Source organism: Triticum aestivum, chromosome 1D (assembly GCF_018294505.1).
Source record: "Triticum aestivum cultivar Chinese Spring chromosome 1D, IWGSC CS RefSeq v2.1, whole genome shotgun sequence".
Lineage (NCBI taxonomy): Eukaryota > Viridiplantae > Streptophyta > Magnoliopsida > Poales > Poaceae > Triticum > Triticum aestivum.
The window spans coordinates 197,660,022-197,683,629 of NC_057796.1; the positions used below are offsets into that span (position 1 = coordinate 197,660,022).

Consider the following 23,608-nt stretch of genomic DNA (forward strand, 5'->3'; position numbering starts at 1 on the left):
TCGAGCTTTGGTTGAGTGACATGTGACGGTGACCAACCCTAACACGAACTAGGAGGAATCCATTCATGGCCAACACACACCCCTCGTTGTCAAAGGGATGATATATATACACTCGGGGAGCCCACAGATATGCGTGTCATCACAAAAAACTGCACAAGGGAGATGTGGTCGATCAGAAGACCCCGTATACACTGCATGCGGCCCGAAAATATATATGGGTATGGTGGTGTGTGATGTGTTTAAATCCCGAATGCACAACTTCGATGGGCCACCAACTACATTACAAACCGAACACCGTACCCAACTCCAAGCCTGGTTCAATACGTACGATGTCAGTTTCCCAACTTTGAGACGGCGGGCGGGGGGGGGTCGTCCCACGCATGTGCTGAAACTTTATTTGGTATAGCATATAGCATGGCACACATCTATACCCCTATATAGTGTGCGAATAACTTTGAAAGTTGTCGTTGGATGAAGCCAATCCGACGGTACAGAGATGGCAAATCCGAGCACTGCTGGCTGTTGGATATCATCTACATTCCACCAGATTCTGCCACATGTACAATCTAGAAGACTCCATGGTTGAACTTAAGCATAATGCACAAACCTCAAAACAAAAGCACTTCTCCTTTGTTCTAGAATCTTCCATATCTTAATTGCCCAATTTTTTTTTCTAAATGAATTGTCACTATTTGTTTTTACTTTATGCTTTACAATGGACAATTCCATGAATCTTAAAATAGATTTTTTTTATAAAACTAATTGATTTTGAATGAGATGAACTATAAGAATTAAACGAACATCTACATCATGCATATATGACTCAAAGCTTACATGCTATAGTGTGGTATTTATTCATAATTTGGTTACCAAATCTCATGCGTGCAATGCACGTGTACCTTACTAGTATCAATAGGAAACCATCATGGTCAAACCCTTCATGTTGTTGGGTCAAAGGGATAGATTGTGTGGGCCCCTCTCGTTGTCGGTAAAGGATAATATATATACCTCGGGGAGCCCACAGATATGTGCAGCGTCTATAAGCCGCACAAGGGAGACATGCTTGATAAGAACACCCTGCCCCCTATACCCTGCATGCGACCTGAAAAAGGTTTATATAATCGCCATGACACGTCAAGTCAATCATTCTTCAATTTTTTAGAGCAAAAAATAACCAATAAAAACATAGTCTACAAATTAGCAAAACAAGGATCCCAAGGTTTATATAATTGCCATGATAGGTCACTATAGAGATATTTATCTCTATAATGACCGTGTCATGGCATTTAAATGAAGCTTGAGATATGCAACTTCCCACCGGGTCACCCATCCTTGGACTACTCCAGCCCGAGCATGCTTAACTTCTGCGTTCTATTCGAGCCGTCCGCCTCGGGCCGCCCCGGTTGAGCCGTCGTGCCCGTTTCTGTTGGACCCCGTTGAGCCGCCGCGACCGCGCCCGTGCCAAGACCGCCGCTTCGCCTTCTGCTGTGAGTCGCACTCTGCCGTGCCAGGCCGGTTTCTGCCGCGGGTGAGCCGCCCCTACGCAACTCCGTCCCCGAGTCGCTGGCCTTGGTGTTGAGCCGCTGTCACCCCGGACTCACTCCAAGTCGCTTCGGCCGCCTCAAGTCGTTGTTGCACGTCCAAGCCGCCGCTGCGTTTTTTGTCGTCGCTGTGGCCATGGCCTACGACCCTGCCTCCACAAGCCGCTGCGGTCCCTGCCAAGCCGCTAGTTCTCGCCATCAGGGACGCGCTGCTCCCCTCGCCGTGCCTGAGGCGCCGGCGCCCCTTCGTCGCCTACACTGCCGCGATATGACCTCAAACCGCGCCTCCAACTTGCATGTTGGCAACCCGCAGCCGCAAGACCGTCATGTGTCCTTTCGCCCCGTCCGCTGTATCGGTCAAGGTTTCAGACTTTGGGTTGGTAAAGCTTGCTAATGACACAGACAAATCGATGATGACAAGGGTGACAGGGACACTTGGATACCTTGCACCTGAAGGGCATGGCCAATGCTCCACTGTGGACGGATGCCCCAGCCATATACGTCACTTGCAATTGTCCGGCTCAGCTCAACCTGTAGCCTGCAGACTAAAACGGGATCCTGCAGAGGAAGTAGGCTCTTGGCTGACAAAAGTAAGAGAAAGTGGGTAAAGGTGAGGGAGATGAGGCGAGCCAGCCATCCACGTTCACCTGAAGTACAGGGAAAAGAGGATGTATATGTCATACATTGGCCTGATGGGGCAGCTCCATGCGTTGGGTGTTTGACAAACTAAATAGTGCCCCATCCATCTTTACTTATGTGGAAGAGATGAAGCACTAGGAAGGTGATGCTTCCACTGTACATGCCCGAATACGCTACTACAGGGAAAGTAACTACAAAAGGTGACATTTATGCATATGGCATCATGTACTAATGCAGATGATTACTGGAAGGGAAGTACTTGGTGACTCATTACCTGATGACAAAACACATTTTGTAACAATCTTCAGAAGAAAAATTCTTGACAAAAGAAAGTTTAGAAAGTCTGTGGATTCTGCACTAGAACTCGGTGCTGAGGTTTGGAAGAGCCTGCTGGAGGTAACTGTGTGAATTGAGTTTCCAATCTGCTCGATGAGTGGAAGATTACAGAAGTTGATGATGATAACGAGTGCGAGACAAGTGAGATGCATCTCAACCAGCAACTTGAGAAATGCTTGACTACACCAATCAATTAAGAAATGGCATCTTGGAGGATAACTCTGGACAAAGAGGCTAAACTGCCGTTGAACTTACTGGAGAATATCCATAGACATTATATACAGATCATCTATCGTCCAGACGAACCAGGTGAAATTCATCCGGTCAATTTTTATTGATACATTTTTTACTCTCTAAAAGAACAAGTACTCTAGCTTGTGATATTTTTTGGATGCAGGATAATTATTCACTGCAAGAGCGATGGTTGTGTCATGGATATATAGCTCGCGCCACCATTATCATGCGCTAGCATCTGGCTGTGCCATGATGCTCAACGAATATATGTGCAAGCTGCCGCCTCTGCGGCTCAGTTTACATCAACACAATGCGGCTAACTCGCCCGTCCGCATGGCTTATCGTGCCTGCGATTGAATCGCCCGTCCGCACCGGCGGCCGACTCATCTGTTTGCTCCCACGGCCAACTCGCCCGTGATTAACTTCAGCTTCACCATAGACAAATTGTCTACTACAAAGGTGGTCGTCATGTCACGGAGTTATTTGAATGACTCATACTGGGAGTATACAACAAGTATTGCGAGGATCATCAACTCGCTTTCAAGCTTCTGGTTTACATAAATTCCAGCGTTCTGCTGTTCAACTATATGCCGGTTTATATCACGGTCAAGTATGGGGAATCTCAAGCCAATTCCTCGAGTCGTCTTGAGACTCGGGGCCTACATGGACATGACTCAGTAAATATTGCCAGTTTAAGCAGATTCTAGAACTCCGGGTCATTGGAGGAAAGATAACCCGGTCCCAGAGGCTACTGCTATGTTGATGAAAATTTAAAGGCCGTCAGAAAATTTGTGGCTTAAAATGAAGAATTTCGGTTTAAAATCCGGCTCAAGAAATCTGTCTCTCACAAAGCTTTGAAGCTCTCAATATCTGGTTCAAAATTCCGGTTCAGAATGAATCCATCTCTCGCAAGTTTGAGTTCTCAGGAAAAGTTAAAAGGTTACCAAAGAGAACTTGTTACAATGTGCAGTTCAAACTTAGGTAACCTGCCTTGATGACTTATTATAGTTTACTTGGGGGCTTCTTGTTCAATGAACATAGCTATATTTACCCCTTTTGATCGGTTTGGATACCAGGTGTATTCACCAAAAATCCGGGTTATCCTGCCTTGTATGTCTGCCACTCCGCCCAGGTAATCCTGGAATGACCCACCGTACTCTTGACAGCTAATATTATAAAGACCCTGAACTTGTCAAAGTTAAAACGACGATTGGTCATGTGAGGCCCGGCTTACAGGTTTGAGTAAAGGATTAACTCAGCGGCTGTGCGGCCCATGAATAGCAGTTGATATTGAGGTTTGGCGACCTATGAAAGCCTTGCTTTGTCTGATTTGTTATTTTTCCTAAACATTGTTTGGGTTCATATCTTTGTACCATATTGACATATGGTTTAAAATAATTCGGGCCATGTAGCCTTAATCCTTATGGCTCATATTTGAGTATATCTAAGGTTTTGATAACCCAGTCTGGCTTTGGACGACAAGTCGCCAGTATATTTTGATTGTGCACATTGGAGTTATGCGCTCTATGTTTTTGGGATGTTACCCTCACTGCATTTGGTGTTGTAAGCCGACAGTATGAACAGATTTCACAGGCCACGTAGCCTTGATTATATGACTCATCATTGGGCATCTTTGGGTGTGATAACCCGCCCTGATAGCGGATGTTAAGTCGCCAGTATATCTTTTGCCTTAAGCAATCAAAATCATGATATTGCATGCCTACGGGTCAATACCCGCGACGAATTATAATTATGGAGGTATCACCATGATGTCAATCTCCAGGTATGTTCTTCAATAATGGTATGAATATTTGGGGTTTGATAACCCGCCCTGGCTTTGGACGTTAAGTCGCCAGTATATTTTGGACTGCGCCATTGGAAACATGCGCTTATAAATCATTGGATTGTTACCCTCATTGGATATGGCGATGTAAGACGGCAGTATCCGCCAAATCTACAGGTATGTTTTCCTGGTTATATAAATATGCGAGGTTTGATAACCCGCCCTGGCTTTTGACTTTAAGTCGCCAGTATGTTTAGGCTTGAATGACCTTGCTTAGTTTTTTCAGTAATTACATAAGACTATATTATGTTCGGGTTGTTACCCGCCCTGGCTTTTGACGTTAAGTCGTCAGGGCATATGTTGTTTAAACTTTGTGCAGAACATGCAGAGATATGGTTTACATAAATGATTAAGTTCAAGCCCATCATGAAAGATTAAAATTGGTGTTTCAAAAGGGTTATCAGTTCTTGATTTTTATAAAGGCTATAAGCCGCCGGATTACAAAAATCCTGGATTACAATGAATGCGCATTGAGTCGCCATCGGCCAAGAGCCACTGAGTATTTAACTCTGGATTTACTTGTCAACATACAAGATCTTATGATTGAGGTTTTTTCACTCTGGATTATATTATTCATATCTTTAATAGCCAACATGGCTGGATTTTTATTATGGTTATGAATAACCAGTATTATGATTGAGGTTTTCAAAGCCACTTCAGAGCAATGGTTATTATTTCTTTATCTAAGAATACCGGCTCACAGCAGAGAGCATGGTTCAATATTGATATACAAGGCTTTCAACAACATCATCCGGACAATGGATATGGTTTTATTGAGTCCTGAGTTGCTGCAGGCATACGACCCAGTACTTGGGGGCTACATTATTCAAATCAAGATTACATTGAGTATGCAAGTCCCATGTCACTGCGAGCATGCACCATGGCACTTGGGGGCTAATGCAAAGTCATTTTAAATAGCCTCATTGAAGACCTGACCCATCACATAATGATGAGCCAGCCCTTGGGGGCTACTAATTGCTCATGTCAAAGGTAACCCAAAACTTGGGAGCTACATCATATGGTGTTATTTTTTGAAATACAAGTAAAGTCCCAGCTCAATATTATCTTACTGAGCCGGCCCTTGGGGGCTACACTGATTGAAGTTTTTATGAGCATAAGGCAATTACAAGTCCCAGGTTGATGCAAGCAAGACAACCCGGTACTTGGGGGCTACATGTGTGGAATCTTCAGTTTATGACTAGTGACTGAGATGAACAGCCCAGATTTCTTCAAGGTTGTGATATTTATGTTGAAGCAAGTCTTAAAGCTATCACTACGTTTCCCTCTTAAGACTTGGGGGCTACAGGAAATTATAAACCGGCAAGTTCTACATATTCAAGCCGGCCGAAAATCAGATGAGTATTTCAAGAACAATATTTTTGTTAAGCAATGGGAGCTGAATCAAAATAAATTATTCTTCACAATATTTTTCTGTGAGAAACCATGTTAGCAAATTGATTATGAAGCTGGTCTATTGACCCGGACTTTCCAGAAGAAGGAAATGGCAAGGACTTAAGGATGATCAGGTGCCAGTTCAGAAAAAACTTTTAACCCGGAGCACAACCTGTCAAATATGTTCTTGTGTTTATTTTGCAGGATGAGTTTAACATGGATAAATCCAAATTAAACTGGGGGCTAATGTCGTGGATATACCCCGCGGTATGACCTAGCCAGAAGTATGAACCGGCCGGAAGTATGACCCGGCCGGACTTGGCCACTCACTAGTGACCCGCCCGAAGACTGGCGACTCACTAAGTGACCCTCCTGGATCTCTCCACTCACTGATGACCCGGCCGGGCCTGGTGACTCATTGGTGGCCTGGCAGGCGGGTTAGAGGAATAACAAGGCCCAAGGCCTAGAAAGCGGCTTATGAGAAGACCGGCTCAAGGTGCGTGTCCGGTGGGCCGACTTAAGAGGAAAGCATAAGGAATATTCCCTTACAAAGGAAGCAAGACTAGGACTCCACTTGTAATAGAGTAATCCTAATCCTACTAGGACTAGTCATGTAACCCACCCCTTCAACTTATATAAGGAGGGGCAGGGCACCCCAAGAGGGACAAGTTTTACAAGTCTAGACAGACAAATCAATAGCTCTCGAGATAGAGGTAGCGAAACCTCGCCCTTGTAACCGTGAGCATCATCATGATCAATATCAATGAAGCAGGATGTAGGCTTTTACCTCCAACGTGAGGGGCCGAACCTGGGTAAAACCTCGCGTCTCTCGTCCCACTCAACCCCTCTCAAGCTACCAAATAGATGTGCTGGCCTCACGACTAAGTCCTCACACTAAGGACATCTGTCGTGACAAATCCACAACAGGTGCGGATCGGCTCTTCTAGCGATGCCTTTCTGCTTCTGTCCACTCGGGTGGCATTCTTATTGGTACTAGATTGGACGTTTTTGACTTTGGGGCTTTTGATCATTGTATTTTTTGGGCTAGTATGGTGGTGTTCCACAAGAGTCTTAATGTGCTTTGGGAGATCATGGATGTTTATGGCCCGGCTGATCATTCATTGTCCTCGCTCTTCCTGGATAAATTAGTTGCCAGGATCGATTCTTGCGGTATTCCCTTGGTTATCGGTGGTGATTTTAATCTTCTGCGTTCTCATGTTGAGAAAAATAACTCTAATTTCTCGTGGCCGCTTGCGGACGCTTTTAATGATTTCATTGCGGAGTGCGCGCTGCATGAACTTCCTAGGACAGGTTCATGCTTCACCTGGTCTAATCACCAGGCGAACCCGACTCACTCGGTGCTGGACCGTGTTTGTATCATTTACCTACTCGAGGACGAGTAGGAATTAAGCTTGGGGATGCTTGATACGTCTCCAACATATCTATAATTTTTTATTGTTCCATGCTATTATATTATCTGTTTTGGATGTTTATATGCATTATTATGCTATTTTATATTATTATTGGGACTAACTTATTAACCTAGAGCCCAGTGCCAGTTTCTGTTTTTTCCTTGTTTTTGAGTTCTACAGAAAAGGAATATCAAACGGAGTCCAAACGGAATAAAACTTTACGATGATTTTTCTTGGACCAGAAGACACACGTAGGACTTGGAGAGGAAGACAGAAGAGCCCCGAGGGCTCCACAAGCCCTCAGAGCGCGCCCTAGGGGGGTGCCCCTGGCTTGTGGGCCCCTCAGCACTGTTCCAACCCTAATCTTTGGCCTATAAATTTCCAAATATTCCCAAACCAACAAAAGCATCCACCCAAATACTTTATCGCTGCCGCAAGCCTCTGTTTCTGCGAGATCCCATCTTGGGGCCTTTTCCGGCATCCTGCCGGAGGGGGATTCGATCACGGAGGGCTTCCACATCAACTTTATTGCCCTTCCGATGAAGCGTGTGTAGTTTACCACAGACCTACGGTTCCATAGCTTGTAGCTAGATGGCTTCTTCTCTCTCTTTGATCCTCAATACCATGTTCTCCTCAATGTTCTTGGAGATCTATCCGATGTAATCTTCTTTTGCGGTGTGTTTGTCGAGATTCGATGAATTGTGGATTTATGATCAGATTATCTATGGATATTATTTGAATATTCTCTGAATTCTTATATGCATGATTTGATATCTTTTTATTTCTCTTCGAAGTGTTGGTTTGGTTTGGCCAACTAGATTGGTTTTTCTTGCAATGGGAGAGGTGCTTAGTTTTGGGTTCAATCTTGCGGTGTCCTCACCCAGTGACAAAGTAGGGGTAGCGAGGCACGTATTTGTATTGTTGCCATCAAGGGTAAAAAGATGGGGTTTTCATCATATTGCTTGATTTTATCCCTCTACATCATGTCATCTTGCTTAAGGCGTTACTCTGTTCTTTTGAACTTAATACTCTAGATGCATGCTGGATAGCGGTCGATGTGTGGAGTAATAGTAGTAGATGCAGGCAGGAGTTGGTCTATTTGACACGGACGTGATGCCTATATTCATAATCATTGCCTTGGATATCGTCATAACTTTGCGCTTTTCTATCAATTGCTCGACAGTAATTTGTTCACCCACCGTATTATTTTCCTTCACGAGAGAAGCCTCTAATGAAACCTATGGTCCCGGGTCTATTTTCCATCATATATTTTCACATCTATAAACCAAAAATACCTTGCTGCAATTTATTTACTTTTATTTTGTTTTACATTTTAGTAATCTTTTATATCTATCTCTCTCACCTTTGCAAGTGACCGTGAAGGGATTGACAACCCCTTTATCGCGTTGGGTGCAAGTGTTTGATTGTTTGTGTAGGTGCATAGATTGGAGACTTGCGTGTATCTCCTACTGGATTGATACCTTGGTTCTTAACTGAGGGAAATACTTATCTCTACTTTGCTGCATCACCCTTTCTTCTTCAAGGGAAAAACCAATGCAAGCTCAAGAAGTAGCACGCGACTGAAGCCCTCAGATGTAAACGGGGTCTATTGGGGCAGATTTCGTCCTTAGATGCTGAGGCTGACTCTTCTGGCCTTTCGGATGCTAGTTGGCATCGTCGGTACGAGCTTGAGGGCCCTCTCATGCAACTACACCAGCAGGCTAAAATTTACTAGAAGCAACGCGGTACCATCAACTGGATTCTTAAAGGCGACTCCCAGGGACATATTTTTTTGCTATTGCCAATGGTCGTCGTTGTAGGTGCAGTATTGACAGTTTGCTCATTGATGGTGCAAGGGTTGTTAACCCTCATCTGATCATGGATCATATTCTCACTTTCTTCGCTTCTTTGCTAGCTGCCAGGTCGGCCTCGGGTTTCATCTTATCCCCTACCCTTTGGGCCCAGGATAGACGTGTTTCAGACGACGAGAACGTGGCCCTTTTGACCCCCCCCCCTCTCAGTTCAGGAAATTGAGATGGCCATTAATTCGGCCAATGTTAATTCGGCCTCGGGCTGGGACGGTTTCTCGATCACTTTCTTTAAGCGTTTCTGGCCCTCCCTTCGCTCTTTGGTTTGCAAGATCATTCAAGGTTTCTGTCTTGGCACTTTTGACATTTCTCTTTTGAATTATGCCGCCCTTACTCTCATTCCCAAAGTTAAGGGTGCTGAATCCATCTCTCAGTTTCGCCCCATCGCTTTGATCAATAATTTTGCAAAGTTCCCTGCTAAAGGTTTGGCGACTAGGTTGACACCCGTTGCTCATCGCATTATTAGCCCTTCTCAATCTGCTTTCATTAAAGGCAGATTTATTTTAGATGGCATCCTCTGCTTACATGAGATTGTTCATGACCTTAGGAAGAGGTGCACCAGGGCCATTATTCTTAAGCTTGACTTTGAGAAAGCTTACGATTCGGTTAGTTGGGATTTTCTCTACCATGTTCTTCTTGCCAAGGGTTTTGATCCTGGTATTGTTCATAGACTTATGCAGCTTGTTTCTAGTGGCCATACAGCAGTGGCTGTAAATGGCTCGGTTAGCAATTTTTTTGCCAATGGTCGTGGCCTAAGGCAAGGGGACCCGGCTTCACCTCTTCTGTTAAATTTTGCTGCCAATGCTTTATCATGTATGCTTGACCGGGCGGCCTCGGCCGGTCATATCTCCCCTGTTATTTCTAACCTACTTCCCCAAGGCATCACTCATCTCCAGTATGCGGACGATACAATCATTTTAGTGGAGCTAAACGACTCTTGTATTGCTAATCTCAAGTTTATTCTTCTCTGTTTTGAAGCCTTGACGGGGCTCAAAATCAGCTTCTCTAAGAGCGAGGCTATTGTTACGGGAGTTTATGAAGTCGAAGCGATGCGGGTTTCCCAGCTGCTCAATTGTTCTCTGGGAGCCTTTCCCTTCAAATATCTGGGTCTCCCTATATCCCCCTGCCGTTTATGCTCTAAGGATTTCAAACCTTTGGTTTCTAAGGTGGGGAATAGAGTCTTTCCGTGGCGTGGCAGATATAACACTTCAGCTGGCAAAGTTTCCCTCATTAACTCTTGCCTCTCCCCCTCCCGATGTCCACTATGGGCTTTTTCAAACTCTCTAAAGGCACACATGCGGGTTTTGACAAACATAGAGGGGCTTTCTTTTGGAATTCTGCAGATAACAAACACAAGTATAGATTTGTTAAATGGGACACGATTTGCAAACCGAAAAGCCTTGGGGGGCTCGGGATTGTCAATACACAGGTGATGAACACCCGCCTCATTATTAAATGGTGGTGGAGAATTATGACTGCCAACCCAGGCACCCTATGGTTCAACATTCTAAAAGCTAGGTACTTCCTAGCTGGTAGCCCTATGTTTGCCTCGGCGATCGGTGGCTCGCAGTTTTGGAAAGATTTAGTAAAAGTCAGGGAGGTGCTCCGACTTCATGTTAAATTTGTGGTCAATAATGGGGCCTCGACCCGTTTTTGGTTGGATTGGTGGACTGGGGATGCTCCCCTTGCGACCTCCTTTTCGGTTTTGTTTTCTTATTGCTCTAACCCAGAGATCTCAATCTTTGAGCTCTCTCAATAGCTGGGACTTGGGTTTTCGGAGAACCCTCTCTCCTGAAGAGTTGGGTGACTGGCATCGTCTCGCTGCTCTGTTTCCTGCGCTCTCGGAGGAGGCGGACTCCATGTCATGGCCTCATTCTGCGTCTAGGAAGTTCTCGGTCAAGTCTTTATATGCTCGGCTTATTTCTAGTACCAATTCCTCGAAATTTAAGCAAATTAGGGAGGTCGGGATTCCTCTGAAGATAAAGATCTTCCTCTGGCAGGCCTTCAGGGGTCGGCTACCCTCCCCCGATCAGATCCAGAAAAGGAACGGGCCTGGTTCTGCTTATTGTGCCTTATGCTCTACTCTTGAGGATACTAATCACATCTTCTTCCATTGTGTTTTTGCCAATTTGGTTTGGGGTGTGTTGGTTCCTGGTACAATACCTCCTGGGCCCCTGGCTCCTTTGCCGACGTCCGCTTGCTGACGGCCGGTCTGCAAGGCCGCTCCAGGAGATTATTTTGGACTGGATTGGGCGCCCTATGCTGGGCGCTTTGGACTACTCGAAATAAATTTACTATTCAGGGTGTTTTCCCTAATAAGCCTGCTGATGTCTTGTTTAAAATGTGTATCTTCCTGCAGCAGTGAAAATTATTGACTAAATCGGCGGATCGTGACGGCATGGAGATGTTGATCAACAAAGTGCGGGCGTCTGCCAATCTGATGTCTCCTCCGTCTGCTTGTGTTTCGTCGTAGCTGCTTGGATCTTTTGTGTGCGTAGGTGGTGGCCTCCTACCCCTTATGTAGTTTTCGGGCCTGCGTGCCACTGAATTGTTGCCTCCTTTCGTTACCCAGTGTTGGGTGCTTTGTATGACTCTGGATGGTTTGTGTGGTTTTCACTGGTTGTTGACTATGGCTTTATTTATAAAGTCGGACGATATCTAGGACCTACATCAATCCCACTTTTAAAAAGTAAGAAAGTCTAGACATAAATGAAAGCTAAATAAAACTGTTGCTTATTGATGATTTGGTCCGGCATACAAGAGTATATAAGAGGGTACAAACCGACTTGGGGTAGGGGTACAAAACTGACTTGGACTAGAAGTCGTATACCATAATGACTACTCTAACATCCCCCCGCAGTATCAACGGCAGGCTCGACGACGTTGAGACTGAAACAGATATCTTGAAACGGCTTAGTAGGCAGTGCCTTGGTGAAAATGTCAGCAAACTGAGCCGTAGAGGGAACATGAAGCACCCGAACCTGACCAAGAGCAACCTTTTCACGAACAAAATGAATATCAATCTCAATATGCTTTGTGCGTCGGTGTTGAACTGGATTGCTGGTCATGTAGACTGCTGATATGTTGTCACAGTAGACAATAGTGGCCTGCTCAATAGGCCTGTGTAGCTCGAGAGTAACTGCCAAATCCAGATTGTATCTGCAACGGCATGTGCCACAGCGCGATACTCAGCCTCGACCGACGAACGTGAGACTGTAACCTGTCTTTTTGAAGACCAAGAAATCAAATTGTTACCAAGAAAAACACAAAAACCGGAAGTGGACCTTCGAGTGTCAGGACAACCAGCCCAGTCTGCATCAGAGTATGCGGTAAGCGAGTTTGGAGAAGAATTATTGAGGTGGAGACCATGATTGAGAGTTCCTTTTAAATACCGAAGAATGCGTTTAACATGATTATAGTGAGGAACCCGGGGATCATGCATATAGAGACATGCTTGTTGAACAGCAAAAGAGATTTCAGGACGAGTAATGGTGAGATATTGGAGAGCACCTGTTAGGCTACGATAGAGAGTAGGATCGGAAAAGGGTTCACCGGTAGCCGAAAGTTTAAAACTAGTATCGACAGGAGTGCGAGATGATTGACAGTCAAGCATACCAGCACGATTAAGAAGATCAAGAATATACTGGCGTTGGGAAAGAAAAAGGCTGGAGGAATCTCGAACAACAGCAATGCCTAAGAAATGATGAAGGAGTCCTAGGTCAGTCATAGAAAATTCAGATCTAAGAAGAGAGACAATATGATCTAAGAACTTTTGAGAGGAGGCGGTAAGAATGATATCATCTACATAGAGAAGTAAATAGGCAGTGTCAGAAGTTTGATGATACACAAAAAGAGAGGTGTCGGAGAGAGATGGAGTGAAGCCTATTGTTTGAATGAAGGAGGAGAAGCGTTGAAACCAAGCTCGTGGGGCCTGTTTAAGACCGTAGAGAGATTTCTGAAGAAGACATACATGAGTTGGAAAGGATGGATTTTCAAAACCCAGAGGTTGCTGGCAGTAGACAGTTTCTTGAAGGGAACCATGGAGGAAAGCATTTTTAACATCAAGTTGGTGAATGGGCCATGAAGAGGAGACAGCAACACTAAGAACGGTGCGAATGGTGCTAGGTTTAACAACAGGAGAGAAGGTTTCTTCGTAATCAATTCCTTGTTGCTGAGAAAAGCCACGACAAACCCACCTGGCTTTATATCGTGAGAGGCTCCCATCGGAGTGGAACTTTTGGCGAAAAATCCATTTGCCAGAAACAATATTTGTATTGGGAGGACGAGGAACAAGTTGCCAGGTGTTGTTTTGAAGTAAAGCATTATATTCTTCTTGCATGGCAGCGGCCCAATTGGGATCAAGTAGAGCAGTTTTGTAATTCTTTGGAAGAGAAGTGAGAGATACGGAGGTATGAAGGTTTAGGCGGTCTTGGGGTTGATGAAATCCTGATTTGGCCCTAGTACGCATGCGATGATCATTAATCGGGGCTGCTGTAGGAATAGCACGAGGGGGTAAGGTGGGTACTGGTGAGTCCGGCGCAGCGGAAGAGTCGGACGAAGGAGTAGGGCTGGGTGGTGGAGTGGGAGCAGGGCTGGGTGGTGGAGTGGGAGGAGGGGCCGGGGGTGTTGGGGACGTCTCGGGTCGGGTGAGTGTATGGTTGGGATTGGCTATGGTGGGTGTTAATGGTGGTGGTGATAAGTTGTGTTCGGCAGGTAGGGGAGTATATAGTTGGAAAGGACGGGGAGAGGGGGTGTTTGCGGAGCTAGGGGTGTTGGATGGTGTAGTAGTGCGTTGTGAGAAAGGAAAAAATGTGCTCAGCAAACGTGACATGACGAGAGACATGAACGTGTCCGGTGTGAAGGTCGAGATAGAGATAGCCTTTGTGCTCGTCAGAGAAGCCGAGAAAAGCACATGGGATAGAGCGTGGTGACAATTTATTTGCAGAAGTGGCGTAGGCATTGGGAAAACAGAGACAGCCGAAAACACGAACCGCGGAGTAGTCGGGGTGGGAAAGAAAGAGGGAATAATAGGGAGTAGTGTTGGGTTTAGTTTTAGAAGGTCGAATATTTAGAAGGAAGGTGGCCATGTGTAGGGCTTCAGCCCAAAACTTGGGAGGCATAGATGATTGAATGAGGAGAGTGCGAACTATATCATTGAGGGTGCGAAGAGAGCGTTCTGCTTTACCATTTTGAGGGGAGGTGTAGGGACATGAGAACCTAAGCAGGATGCCATGTTGTAAGAAGAAAGTACGATTTTTAATGTTATCAAACTCGCGACCATTGTCACATTGGATAAAGCGAATTGGGAGGAAGAAGTGAACAGACACATAGCGTTGAAAATTAAGGAAAAGAGAATGGACCTCGGATTTGTTGCGTAGAGGAAAAGTCCAGACAAAGTGGGTGAAATCATCTAGGATAACAAGGTAGTATTTAAAACCCGAAACACTTGCAATGGGAGAGGTCCATAAATCACAATGTATTAATTCAAAGGGATAAGTGCTACAAGAACTAGAGGAACTAAAGGGAAGACGCACATGTTTGCCTAATTGACAAGACTCGCAAAACACAGAATTATGAGAGTCCCTATTACATGGTATGGTAAATTCACTAAGCATAGAAGCTAAGACGGCGGGGTTGGGATGGCCCAAGCGACGATGCCAGAGATCGACGGAGGCCAGCATGGATGTTGGAGGGGTGGCGGCAGGAACTCCATTAAGAGAATAAAGATCACCGGAGCTATTGAAGCGAGCGATCTCGGCCTTGGTCAGGTAATCCTTCACAGATAAACCAAAAGGGTCAAATTCAGCCGAAACTAGATTGTCGCAAGTAAATTGGCGAACAGAGATAAGATTTTTAATGAGGGCGGGTGCAACTAGAACATCGCGAAGTAAAAGAGGTTTGGTGGAAGAGGGAAGTTGAGCCTGACCAACACAATATATAGGAATAGATGATCCATCTCCAAGGATAATGGAAGGGAAAGGAGATTTAGTGCAAGAAGATAACCAATTACTAGATGCAGACATATGACTAGAGGCCCCTGAATCAAAGATCCAATCCGTACCTGAGTTTCCTTGTGCAGCAAAGTTATTCATGGCCTGGAGAAAGGCAGCTTGATCCCAGCTCGGCGTCGCAGGTGAGGGTGGCGTCGGAAGCAGTGCCGGCGGATACGATGGTGAAGGCAGTAGGGCGGCTGGGGAGTGTAGTAGGCATTGGCCGGCTGTGGTGGGGGTGGCGTCGGGAGCAGGGCCGGCTGAGGTGTGTAGTAGGCGCCGCCGTCGGTGGTGTAATGACCATAAGGAGCATACGTCGGGGCGGCGTGATAGGCATTGGCCGGCTGTCGGGGGTTGAGAACCCCGGGAGCACCAGTAGGCGGCCGAAGGCCGGGTTGCCAGGCACCTGAGTATGCCGGCGGAGCACCGAGGGTGGACGGAGCGGACCAGGGCATGGGCCATGCTTGAACAAGCCCCGTCCAAGGATCATGAGGAGGCCGCCATGCAACCGCAGATGGAGCACTGGTGGGTGGTGCAGGACTCGGTGCTGGTGATGTCGTAGGCGGAACCGAACGAGTCGACGGCGGCCTGTAGATAGGGTTTTTGCCGCGGTAGTTCGGACTAGGACGCCAGCCTGGGGGCGGTTCAACAGATGACGATGCGGACGGCCCGGCGGCAGGAGCCGGCCTGGAAGGCGGCGCTGGTGTAGACGACAGAGGAGGACGAGCCGCAGCATGAAAGACCTTGGGGCGAGAGTCCTTGCGAGCTTGTGTTTCCGCCGCGAGTTGTAGCAAGGAACGAACTTCAGCGAAGGTAGGAGGGGGCCGTATCATCGGTATGAACGAGGCTTGCTTGTCAAAGTCTTCGCTGAGGCCGACGACGACGATATTGATTAGCTGTGAGTCGCTAACTGTATCGCCGAGTTCGCGGAGCTCATCACCAATGGTCTTAACGCGCTGGCAGAACAGGTTCACCGGGGCGTCTCCTTGCACCATATTGCGAAGCTCGGTGTGGAGAGCGTTTTTCCGAGCGTCGGTGTTGCTTTGGAAGAGCTGACGGAGGGAGTGCCAGATGTTGGCAGCGGTGGCGCCGTCGTGATCGAGCATGTTGAAGATCTCGGTGGTGATGCGGGTGTAGAACCACTGGACGATCGCGAGATCGTCTTTCAACCATTGCGGATCGTCGGGGCGGGGAAGACAGTTGGCGGCGACATGCGAGCGCAGGTTGCAGCGGCCGAGGTGGAGATCGAAGAGATGTCTCCAATGGTAGTAGTTGTGGGCGGCGAGATCAAGAACTATGGGGATGTAGGGGCTGACGTCGGAGATTGTGTCAGCAAGAGATATTGGTGCGGCGAGGATGGGTGCAGGGTAGTTTTGTGGAGCTATGGTGAGGGCCGAGAGAGAAGCGGCCGCGGCGTTGGCAGCCTTGGCGATGAGTGCGGCCCGGCGCTCGAAGTAGCCGGGCGGCGGCGGCGTTGACGGAGCCATACCCTAAACCCTGGGACCGGTATCTGATACCATGAAAGCTGAATAAAACTGTTGCTTATTGATGATTTGGTGCGGCATATAAAAGTATATAAGAGGATACAAACCGACTTGGGGTAGGGGTACAAAACTGACTTGGACTAGAAGTCGTATACCATAATGACTACTCTAACAATAAACAAGAGTGTTGAAACATATTGACCACACTCTCCACCGGTCCACCGTATAAAATATCTTTATCTGCAAACATACAGCTGAAATAACATTGTCACTGCATTCCCCGTCCTTCCATCCATCCTATCGAAGCAAAGCTTGGCTTTCGAATACGACGGACGGACACCGACTACTTGCGTCGACCGGGTAATCATCTACGTATGCAACACACGTACAATACACGCCCATTATTTGCTTTAGCAGATGGGCGAGGACGACGTCTCGCGCCTAATTTCGGGCGAGAAGTTTACACGAATGTAAAAGACGATAATTAGAGGTAAATTCCCCCATTTTCACGGTTGCTTCCTTGCTTATAGAAGCTGTCTGCTTACGTGTTGCACTACTGCTGGTGCAACGTAGGAGTTGTTCCTCCCTGTCCAGTTCAGTAGCTAACGACGATAATGAGGCCAATAGCGGTGACGATGATCGTCGACGGCACGCCGAAACGAAGGTGGCTCCAGAAGGTGAGGTTGTAGCCATGGAACTGCGCCCGCCGCGCCTGCTCACAGACGATGAGGTTCGCAGCTGAGCCCAGCAGGGTGAGGTTGCCCGCCACCGTACTGACCCAAGCTAGTATGAGCCAGGCTTTCTTCTCTGAAGCCGGTGAGATGGCACCAGCGGATGCTGCCACTCTTGTGCCGAGAAGCAGCACTGAAAACAAAGATGATTCCCAGATAACATGTTTAGTCCACCTGGCTATCCTAGAATCACAAGATTTTTCTCAAGTCTAACAACAAAATATCTGCATTATAAGAGAGATTCAAGGATAAACTACTTGCATTGACTGAGGCAACATTGGGAAAGAAAGAGTTTTACCGGTTGGAACATTTGAGGCAACATTTGAAAGAACAAGAATCACAACGGCAAGAAGCGCGATTCCTTTGGCGCTGTCGATCCTCGCGTGCGGCTCCACCAGCTCCCACAGCGCGTTGGGTATGCCAGTTCTGTTGAAGCCATCCACCGTTATGAACATCCCGCAGAAGAAGATCAACAGCGAGTACGATACCTGCATGCAAACCATGAACGGAAATTTTGATCCGAATTAGCAGCATGTTTACAGGCAGATCGAGAATTTTGAAAAACTTCAGAAGAACCTTCTCTAGGCAAGCTTGTGCGTCGGTGAAATCGAGCGCCAGGAGGACGAGGGCGGCGGTGATGGCGGTCCAGGACATGTTGAGCCCCATGAGGAGCGAGACGAGCATCCCGAGCGTCGTGAGGTACACGGCGGTCTTCCACGCGAGTACCTTCCACTTCTTCTGCTTCACCACCTCCTCCTCGAGCGGCTTCTCCTTCTCGTCGCCGTCGAAGATATGCTCGGGCGCGTCCTCGATGATGACGCTGCGCTGGCGGCTGGTCGTCCTGGTCACCTTCCGGGGGCCATCGTCGCGCCGGTCGCACACCGTGGACACCTCCACCATCTCCTGCGACATGCTGGACGCGCGCACCGACCTGATGGCGACCTGGATGTCGCGGTCGCCCTCGGAGTTGTAGCTCTTGCTCCTGCTCATGCTGTCGCTCCTGCGGATGGGCTCGTTCATGTAGTCGGCGTCGCCGTTTACGGAGTTGGCGCGCGACATCCGCGCGGGCGTGAACCGGTGCGAGGTGACCTCGTCGTCGGCCACAACGACGTCCTGCCCCCCGGCCGACTCTTGGTCCCGCTCCTTGTCGACGGAGAGGTGCTTCCAGAAGTAACAGAGGAGGATGCAGGTGTTGGTTATGACTCCGACGATCATGGCCGGGAAGATGCCGAAGAGGAAGGAGCCGAAGGAGATGCCGCTGGTGACGGCGATGACGAGGTTCTGCGGGTTGCCGATGGGCGTGGCGGAGGAGCCGATGTTGGAGCTGGAGGCGAGGGCGAGGAGGAAGGGCTGCGGGGGCAGGTTGTTCTGCCGGGCCACCTTGAGGATGAACTCGGTGAGCACGACGCAGGTGGTGTCGTTGGTGAAGAGCGCGCTGGCGACGGCGGAGACGAGGCAGACGCGGAAGAGGAGGTCCTTGCTGCCGCGGCTCTTCCAGGAGAGCATGCTGCCGAGGTACTGGAACATGTCGGCGCGCTCCAGGAAGATGCTGACGACCATGGTGCCGAAGAGGAGGCCGAGGATGGGGAGGTCGATGGCGGCGTAGGCCTGCTCGGGCGTCATGACGCGGAAGAGCACCATGAGCATGGCGCCCAGCAGAGACCCCGCCGTCCGGCCCACCGGCATGAAGGGCACGGACGGGAAGACGGCCAGCACCCAGAAGATGGAGAAGGCCACGCATCCCAGCACCACCTTGGCCGTGCTCTCAAGCGCCATCTCCGATGCTCCAATCTAGCAAGATGCTCCGATTGACACTTGTTGTTGTGAAGAAGAAAGAAATTCAGCCGATGGAGCGCAGCTGATCAGCCAGCGACAATAATGCCAGTCGGTTTCCGGTCAGAATGAGTGGTCTTCTTGCTTAGATTAGATCCTGCGGAACCGGTGCAAAGAAACAGAAACTGCATGTCAATAGTGCAGGAGAGTCCCAAAAACTGATGGCTACAAGTTGCACCAATGTGTGCAGAAAAGACACAGTGAGGTCAATCATGATATGAAGATTAATCTCTCAGCTACGGCACTGAGATCACTCAAACTGTTCGTCAGTTGGACAGCGGCTAAGGTGGTCAGCGGCACGACGGGAAAACAAACAGGTAAACTGAAGTTTGATCGGCCGTGCCTGCGCTCTAGCTAAGTAGCAGCATGCAGCGGTTTAGAGGATCAGCACGGAGGTCAGTCAGCATGGCCGCCTTGCTAAGGTGCCGCCGCACCGGCACCGCCCAGCGGCATAACGGCGTATGGGCGCAACCACCCGGTCAAGCTAGAGTTTCGCACGACGGCGGCGCGGTGAGGTGAGGGGTTTACACGTACCGGCCGGGAGAGTGGCGAAGCCGCAAAAGGGTTTGAGCAAGCCGCCGCAGTCGCTGCTGGGATTCCAAGGGTGTAGGAGTAGGAGCAGGAGCACGGACCTCGCGACTGACGAGTGGCAGAGAGGTCGCGACGTGTTATCTCCTCGTGGTTGGGACCGAGCGCTTAGGATCGGGCTATTTAACACGGGCGGTGCAATCCTGTACGTGTTCCGGCACTCTATGGCTAACCGGAGCACTTGCCAGTCTTTGGTTTGGGCAAGAGCAAGCTTAGTAGTATTATATTTCCCTATATTTCCTCTCTATAAAGAAATATAAGAGTGTTTAGATCTAAAGCTTTTATATATTTTATCGAAGGGAGTAGCCAGCAGGTGGCTATATATAACACTGTTATGTCATAAAAATTAAGCAGGGTTGGATATAAGGTTGAGTCTTTGTTTAGTAAATTTCATTTCTTCTTTTTATCCCCTCACATTACTCATTCCTATCAACAAGAACGTGCAGATGCTGACTGTTCTATGAGAGTTCACTCTCTTTTTTTCTTGTTTATTTTTTCTTCTTCACATAAGCAAAAAATGTCATGCAAATATATAGGTTTATAGCTAACTATCGTACTTGCTTTAACTGGTATGTTCCCTGTAGATTTGGATGAATCAGTCTCACGCACATCTCACACATGCTTTAGTTTGACTGGGCCGAACTTACCAGGGACTTGCCGCCTGGTTTCCTTTGGCTTACGGGAAACTATCACAATCTATTTTATTTAAAGAATTTGCTTTCATACCCTTTGTTTCACCAACTAGTAATAATTTTTTCATAGCAATTTAAAATAATTTTAGCGCAACACTCAAGCATCATTGGTCCCGATGAAGACATACTCCCTTCCGTGGGTTTATTACAAGCTCACATATATTTTGAGGCAAACTTTGAGCATCACTAATAAATTATCAATTATTCTAGTAGTATATTTTTTATTAATTATACATCAGAAAATATGCCATTGAATTCATATATAAAATAAAATGGTATATTTATTGCACATAACTCATATATTATTGGTGTAATTGATTATCAAAACAATTTTTAAACTATGTGAGGCTATGAGGCACATGTGTGGATTTTGTAGCTCCAAAAAATGCCGCATGAGTCTATCGGATATGCTCATAAAGATAGGGTATATTTATAGGGATGAATGTTTGTGTGACTAGATTTATGGCACATAACTTGTACTACCTCTTGTGCTCTACCATTCCAAGCACGTATAACTTGCCAATGGTATATTTATGGCATATAAGACTTGTACTACCTCTTGTGCTCTACCATTGCAAGCACGAACAACATGCACGAAGCAAGAAGCGGGTGCAATGGCACGAACGTGATTGCCAACTGAATTTTTTAGTGTCTGGTGATCACCATGGAAGCGAATTCCATGCTTAGCAAACAACAAACAATGGTCCATAGTGCGGATGTATATCTCCATGTCGTTTTAAATAAATAAATAAATAACTATTTCTTCGAAGAAATGCATATTTCTAAGAAAGCAATTCTGCAGTCGATGAAAATATTATTTTAAAGTCTTGCTAACAAATACTACCTCCATACACCAATACAAGATGTTTTGGGGCTTCAAAATTGAAAACATCTTATATATTAGTGTATATTGGGAGTATATCTTTACTACGTAGTGGTGCTCGATTTCCTTTAGTAGATTGAAGCCAGAAAAAGCAGTACCGTCTTTCTCAAATGGCCAATCAGTAAACTATTTTTTTTCTTGGTATAAAGCGCCTACACAGGCACAGGCGTACGTCTCCGCATTGGACATGTCCTAATTAATATGCTCGCGCAGAAACTATTGTTGTGTCGCAGCAACAGAGAGATCGATCAAGCTCACGCGCGTGCGATGACGAGGACCGGGCATCACATTCACATGGTCGCCCTCGAGTCCTGCCTGATAGGCCGCCCGTCTCCTATAAACTGGCTACTACGAGTATACCGTCGGTGTCACTTTTTTTGAAAACAGGTCAAAAGACGCAAGCGCCCCGTAGAAACCTGCGCCTGCGCGCGACCACGGCCACTCGCTCGCTCGCTCAAGGTCCAGACGACGGAGGTGACAGCCGGGCTAACATCCATTTTTGCGCTTACGCCGGCCGTGGGGACTGGCTGTCCTATACTTTCCGAGACTTGCTCGAGAAAAGTTTTTTTGGGCCCCCCAGGAAACTCCAAAAGAGGCTGGCTGGCAGTTCATCAAGACGCGATCTTGACTGGTGAGAGGTGACACGGCTCCGGATGAGAGCCGAGCCGAGTCGACCTGACCCCGCGAGAGGAGAGGCTTTCGGTTTCGGACGTACGGAGCGAGCGAAGCGACGGGAGAGGTGTGTGGTGCTTGTGGCCGCGGAGAGGGACCGATAGAGAGAGCAACGTCTGCCGGCACGTCCCTGTTTTGTTCTGGCCTCGGCCCAGTGTGAGCTCCGCATCATATCGGTGTGAGAGTGAGTCATGGAGTTTGCGGCCCCGTGCAGCCAAGTAGTAATAGTGTGCTTTGGCAGGCGGATTGAATCAACCGCTAGCGGAAGGTGAATCGTGTGGAGTATTGCCGACCGCGTTTGCCAAGCGGTGAATTTCATCTTTCTTTCTTTTTTCGCGGGGGAAAGCGGTGAATTTCATCCCGCACGAAAAGATAATTTTAAACCTTTTTTTTTACTTTATTAAACTACTCCGTACTAGTGCTCAAAGTTAACAACGCACTGACGTAGTACTACTGCGAAGTAGTACGAGCTCTGAAGAGAGTGTCGTTTCTTGGGACCAAATCTGGGCACATGCATGCATATCAGCATATGGAAGGGAGCATCCGCCGCATGCATCGGGATGCCGGGCAGGATCTGTGGTGTTGCAAAGTCCTTCCGTACCAAGGCATGTACTACGTGTGTTACATCCTCGTTTATCTTTACATTAAACTCAACAACTCTTCTTAAACCAAGTCACCCAGTCGCATGCATGCTAGGCCAGGCCAAGCCATGTGAATTGTACGGTTTGAAAAAATCACGACTAATTTCGCGCGCAACACGCAAATTCTTAACGAACGCACCTACGAAAACATACACACACACAGAGAGATTTATATATAGATAGAGAGAGAGCTTACATTTCCAGGCCAGAGCACTTGAATCGACACACGCATGCGTACGCGCCTGCCCGCCGATTATTTGCTCTCGCCGCGCGCGCGGCCTAAAGATCCGGCTAGGGAAAGGATCAACGGCTTGTAGCTTGTACAAGAGATCCCAGGAAGGATTTGAGCTGCTTTGATCTGGAGCACGTGGAGCTCTTCTTGGCCTTGCACTGCCGTGCTAGCTAGGTGGAGAGGTGGTATGTCTGATTGGCGAGGGAGCGCATATAAATAGGCCGCTGACAGCCACGCGGGCACTGCGATAAGAGCATCTACATCCCTATGCCTCGAACCTTTCTCAAAGGTCCGGACGGACGGATCGGTTACTCATCCAAGTGTCTCAAAACCGGTCTCAAACGTCCAGACTTATCGATGCCTTTCATATCTAGTTTATATGTAGGGCATATATAAGATGGTCCGGGCGTGTCCGGACGTCAATCCAGCCCACCGTCGACCTCAGTCCGTCCCCACAAAAATCCTGATCCGGAAATTCTACACACACTTTGCTCCGCTCACGCTCCGTCTCTTCTCCCCCGCTTCTCTGATTCGATTTAATCCAATCTCCGGCGAGCATGTCGAGCTCCGCAGCCACTCCGACAGCTACGTTGATGA

General features: G+C 47.6%; 1 protein-coding gene across 2 annotated transcripts; it reads right to left on the minus strand.

Moving 5' to 3' along the window:
• Nucleotides 1-16,914: 16,914 nt before the first annotated feature.
• LOC123180948 (silicon efflux transporter LSI2) lies at nucleotides 16,915-23,334 on the minus strand. 2 transcript variants are annotated; one of them, XM_044593146.1, is made up of 4 exons: nucleotides 22,976-23,334; nucleotides 18,047-19,400; nucleotides 17,769-17,958; nucleotides 16,915-17,603 (listed from the first exon to the last, which is right to left on the minus strand). In XM_044593146.1, the coding sequence occupies exons 2-4, from the start codon at nucleotides 19,244-19,246 to the stop codon at nucleotides 17,335-17,337; spliced, it is 1,659 nt and encodes a 552-aa protein (XP_044449081.1). In that variant the 5' UTR covers nucleotides 19,247-19,400; nucleotides 22,976-23,334; the 3' UTR covers nucleotides 16,915-17,334. The 2 variants fall into 2 exon arrangements, with proteins under 2 accessions (XP_044449081.1, XP_044449080.1); XM_044593145.1 differs by lacking the exon at nucleotides 22,976-23,334 and adding an exon at nucleotides 19,838-20,060.
• Between the last annotated feature and the right edge of the window lie 274 nt (nucleotides 23,335-23,608).